Source organism: Schistocerca cancellata, chromosome 4 (assembly GCF_023864275.1).
Source record: "Schistocerca cancellata isolate TAMUIC-IGC-003103 chromosome 4, iqSchCanc2.1, whole genome shotgun sequence".
Taxonomy (NCBI): Eukaryota; Metazoa; Arthropoda; class Insecta; order Orthoptera; family Acrididae; genus Schistocerca; species Schistocerca cancellata.
Window position 1 is genome coordinate 379574453 of NC_064629.1, and position 5124 is coordinate 379579576.

General features: G+C 34.3%; 1 protein-coding gene across 2 annotated transcripts in view; it reads right to left on the reverse strand.

The window, feature by feature from the left end:
• Window positions 1-1838: 1838 nt before the first annotated feature.
• The window catches only part of LOC126183321 (terminal uridylyltransferase 4-like), a 209638-nt gene continuing 206352 nt past the window's right edge, over window positions 1839-5124 (reverse strand). For both annotated transcript variants that reach the window (XM_049925180.1, XM_049925179.1), the window contains 2 exons: window positions 4758-4849; window positions 1839-3956 (listed from right to left, as the gene is read on the reverse strand). In XM_049925180.1, coding sequence (XP_049781137.1) covers window positions 3384-3956; window positions 4758-4849 — 665 coding nt within the window. In that variant the 3' untranslated portion in view covers window positions 1839-3383. The remainder of the gene's footprint in view (window positions 3957-4757; window positions 4850-5124) is intronic.

The window sequence follows — 5124 nt, forward strand, 5'->3', positions numbered from 1 at the left end:
AACTTTCTTTTTCGTTCTCTGCCTTTCTTACTAGCATACAGCTGTGTGTTAAATAGTTTTAGGCATTTGTTACCATCATTATTCATTTTCAGTTTCTCTGTACAAGACTGCAGTGCAATTATCTACAATCAATGAAGCTCATGATCTACAGCTGATGAAGATAAGAAAAATCAGAACAAGCCCTGATGTGTTTCTGATGGCAGGAACACTAACTTCTTTCCCAATAACAGAAGATTACGCTGCTGCATAATTACTGACACTGAGCATTACTGCACTGCACACAGACAGACAATCAATGTAAATAACACTGTTCAACTCTACAACATTCAAAATACATGAACACAGAGCTACATGTGGTGCAAAAGCCATACAATAAATATGGTTGAAAACTGACAAAAATACAAAACAGAATTGCTTATAAAACCCATTAACGAAACACCTAATAGTAACTGAGAATACTGTGCACATGTTAGGGTATCCAAATTATGTACTGAGAGCATTACTTGACCATAATGCACAGGCTTTTTAAGTGGACAATCTTCACAGGAACAATGAAACACCCATGCTGCAGTAGCAGGTTTGAGATGAGTGGAAGCATATAAGAAAGAGGGAAGGTTGGGGTGGGGGTGGGGGAGGAGGGGGGGAGGTGAGATACAGTTGGAGGAAGAGGGAGAGGGAGAGGGAGAGGAAGAGGAAGAGGGGGAGGACAGAGTAGGAGAGATCAACAGTAAAATAAAACATTCCACATACAAATTACAACAAAAATATTGTAATCATCAGTACATAAAGAGGTAGGTAGACACAGCTGCTCTTGTAGCATGCACAGATTTACAGAACAGACATTTGTCAATAAAGTGTAAGGAACCTTCATTGTACTTAAAAAACCAGTCAGTGAACTTTGCTGCGTGTATTTAATTCACTGCCAGCTCCATACTTCATGGCTTCAAGTATATCCTTGATTTCCCAACTCTGCAATTCCAAACTTCCAAAGAGATTCTCCTTAGACTCCCCTGAGAAAAAGGAAACTGTGGGGAATGACTCATATATGGCCTATGGTTGAACAGGCAGGATGCATGATGAGATTATCATTCATTATAGATTAAAACATTGTGCCTCAGTGCAAATCTAACACAAGCATCTGGCTTCTACTGCAGACATTGTCAACTGTGCATCAAAATATGATAATGTAAGCTATAGGATACAAAACGCATACATGGATTAGCATTGTTCAGGAGATTGTGTGGAAACTTGTGATTGCAGGAAGTCAGACATTTGGGTAAATTTTTCATCTAGCACATTGTTTCAATCTACCAAGAATGTATGACAATAACATGCACTCTGCAGCAGTGCAAAAATTATAACGTTATAAACTGGAAAAAATATGTAATGTGGAATAATTTCTACCTTGTATCATAAGAGTATAATGTATTTAACACATCAATCTGCTACATTAGGGTGCAATGAAAAAAATATTCTTCAAGGAGAGTCATCATTTACTTAGTGAATGAATCTGAAACATATCACTGAACTTTAAAGTGAATATACTTATTGTGTCATGTGTGCCTGTGGGGAATGGAGGTTATTTCATTAACATAATTTTTAGCAGAATACATAATTCTGGATGAAAATGTAAATCAAACACACACATATTTATGCAGTCATTTCATTTATCACGTTTTTACACTTTTAGGACCTCTTATTTTCATTCTCTTCAGTTGGGCAGCAGAAGAGGTAATATTTCATTTTGATGGGCGGGAGTTTAAGATCTGTTTGTTGCTGTCAGCCTGACTGTGACCTGTAGAACTGCTAAAAGGGTCACATCAGCTATGTTTACTGAGAACTGTGAAAGTTATTTATTTACCAACTGGTTTCATGGGATTCATGTGTAGTGATAAGCAAGCAAATTCATATACTTTTACATACAAAAGTTCTCCTTTAACTTTCATTTTTATATGACATCTTTGTGCTCTTCATACATTGTCAAAATGTTGTGCCACAACTAAAGGCATATTACAAATAACCAAACAGCAAACTTAATCAGTGTGCGAGGAATGGCAACATATAATGTCAGATAGTTTTTACACAGTCTACAATTTTGGTCAAATACTTCTGACACTCTGCATAATTTTAACAGAGACCACTACCACGAAGAAGTTCAAGAAGTCAGGAAGAAAATGTTACTAAGACAATATCTTCTTGTGTGCCCTCTGTAAACAATGATGTGATATTTTTATAGTTTTTACAATTATAACAAAAAAGTAACAATTTTTCACAATACTTTTACGCACTCTACTGGCAATACACTTTTCCATTTATGCAGAGAGCGAATAACAAACTGAACCCTTTCCACCCCAGCTATTTGCAAGTAACCGCCCAATTTAAAAAACATAAAATATTTTGACACTGCTAATAACAATTATCTATTAACAATTAAAACAACAGCTTTTTCCAATGAAAATAAAAATTTATGTACAATAAATGTAAATAGCATAAAACATTTAGACTATGATGCAGTTAACAAAGATTACATTAAAAAACAATAATAACCTTCCCTCCCCTTAACTTCACTTAATTTCATTTCATTTCATTTCACTTCCTTCCCCAGCCCTCAAATATGCATCAAACAATCTGCATACTGTTCTCATATCATGAAGGACATTTGACAATAAACGTGAATATAAAAATAAATTCAATGAAAGTCCCCTTAAAACACAAAACAATTCATAAATGAACTGTATTAAACAAAAACTAAAACTGATTTGAATGACAAAACAAGTTAACAATTTAGATCAGTAAATAAAATACAGTTTGTCACCTTTATAAAAATGTTGTCAATTATAAATACATGCACTGTATAATAAATAAAACAGAAAATAATAAAAAATATATAAAATTATTCTGCCTGTTTAAAATGTCATTGCTGTAAACTACACTCATGATGATGTCACAAAATTTTTCATACAATCATCATATAGAAAAAAAAATTACATCTAACCTACTCTCATGTACATAATGAATTTTGAAACAGATATTTTCTAACAAGAACATTTGCAATGTATAACAGGCGCTTTTCATCGAAGATCCTTGTGGTCATTTGTTAAAACTGGCTGCAGAGAAGTCAGTGTAGAAGTGCAACACTGTTTTACCTTTCATTAAGATTGATAAAATATTCAAATTTATAAAATCACACAGTTCCTCTGCCTTTTAAAAACTTGTCATGAGATCGAGAAACTTTTGGAATTGCACCATTTCAACAGTTTTCTCATACCGGTGCAAAAACACCAATTTAAGAGAGGGCTTTCAAGCACACTGATCTGTTTACAGTTCAAACTGCACACAATACCATGAAAATTTCCATGATAAGCAATTTTTGATGGAAATAACTATCTCCTGGACGGATGTGAAATGTCCACAATTCTACGAGATGGGCTTTTATTGCCTAAAATTTCTACCCTTCGTTCAAGTTCTTCTGCATTCGGAAATGCAGATTTCATTTGTTGCTGGTTTCTTTGTAACACCTGAAAATGAAATGGAGACTGTGGCGCAAGAGGTCCATTCATATTCACCTTCAATGCACTGTTTTCTACCACTCTACTCTGCACCATATTTTCAGCCCTGTGTCCACTTCCTTGTCTCCAGTTTCTAATATCAGCAGGATGTGCCATAGTTGTATTAGGGCCAAATGCATGATTTGCACGATTTCTTTTACCATAGAAGCTGTCTTTTGGGTTACGTTCAAATGGCTGAACAACACGTCCATAGCTAATGGCCTGTTCAAACTTACCACCTTGTTTGACAGGACTCCTAATCACTTCTGTACTTTTTTGTGTTCTTATATCTTCAGATTTCTTGTTCTTATTTCTTCTTCCAGCACCACCATTGCCATGCCTCATATGACGAGATCTATTATTTGGAGGCTCTCCTTCTATCAGTTTGTCACTCTTAAACAGTGACACCTGTAACAAATTAATAGAAAAAGTTTTCAAAACAATATATATTTTTCAATTGTTCCCACATTAAACATGAAGTTATAATTTAAAATGCAAAATATTTTTTTCAAATAATACAATATCTGTTATAAACGGGGTTACAGCCCATTAAAAAGTATGTTGTGATCAGAGAACTAAGATCTTTACTCAAACAGATGCAGCCACTAAATAAATTAATTACAAAATGGCAGGAGCTACCAAAAACTGCCAGTTTGTAAGTTAAAAAAAAGGATGATATCTGTTTAGTCTCTCACACTAATGTGACTCAGAAAACGTCTTAGTTTCAACAGTATCAGTACATGTGCATTCCTTTCCTCCATCACACTCAATAAATTCACATGAACTTAGAATAATTGCACATGGTTCCACAATCAACTCAAAGACTGCATTCAATCTTTAGTTGTGTTTTCCATCACCAAAGATGTCTTTTTTTTTTGTCTAGCAATCCTTTGTGTTCATGAAACAAAGTTGGAAAAAAATATCAAACCCACATTGAATTCTACATCTACATCTCTGACTGGGCGGGGTGGTTCTCCAGTACTCCATCTCCAATGAAACTATGCCTAGGAAACCATTATTCTGTTTAATCTTACCTACATGTTTATTATTACTTTATTTTACTTATGAAATAAGAAACTTAACAAAGAATGGGATAGCAATAACCTGGAAAAACTATAGCGAGATTAGCAACAACCTGATTTGTGTTTAGACAGTGATTTATTATTTTTCACATTTTCAAGGATAGAACAGCACTTTAGCATACACTACCTCCAGCTCTGCAACACTCAAGCTGCCTCCTCTAACGGAATTTCTGAAGTGAACTTGTCCTTTCTTAAATGCTTTTATGATGTATAAATGCACTGAAATTGCAAAAAAAGAGAAAAAATGAGTACAAACAGAATACTGTAGAAAAACTCTACATAAAAGAAATGAAAGATACATCATAATTAGTAAGACATAAGAGACAGCCAAATGAAAATGAGAAGGATGGAATAAAAGTAAGTGAACTGTTCATTATTTCAAAAGTATCACAATAACTGTTAATACATTTATCTCAGTGATAGACAAGATAGTCAATGCCTCCATGGAAAAATATTTGCAGCTGCCTACGGAACCATGATTGTATTCAGGTGTG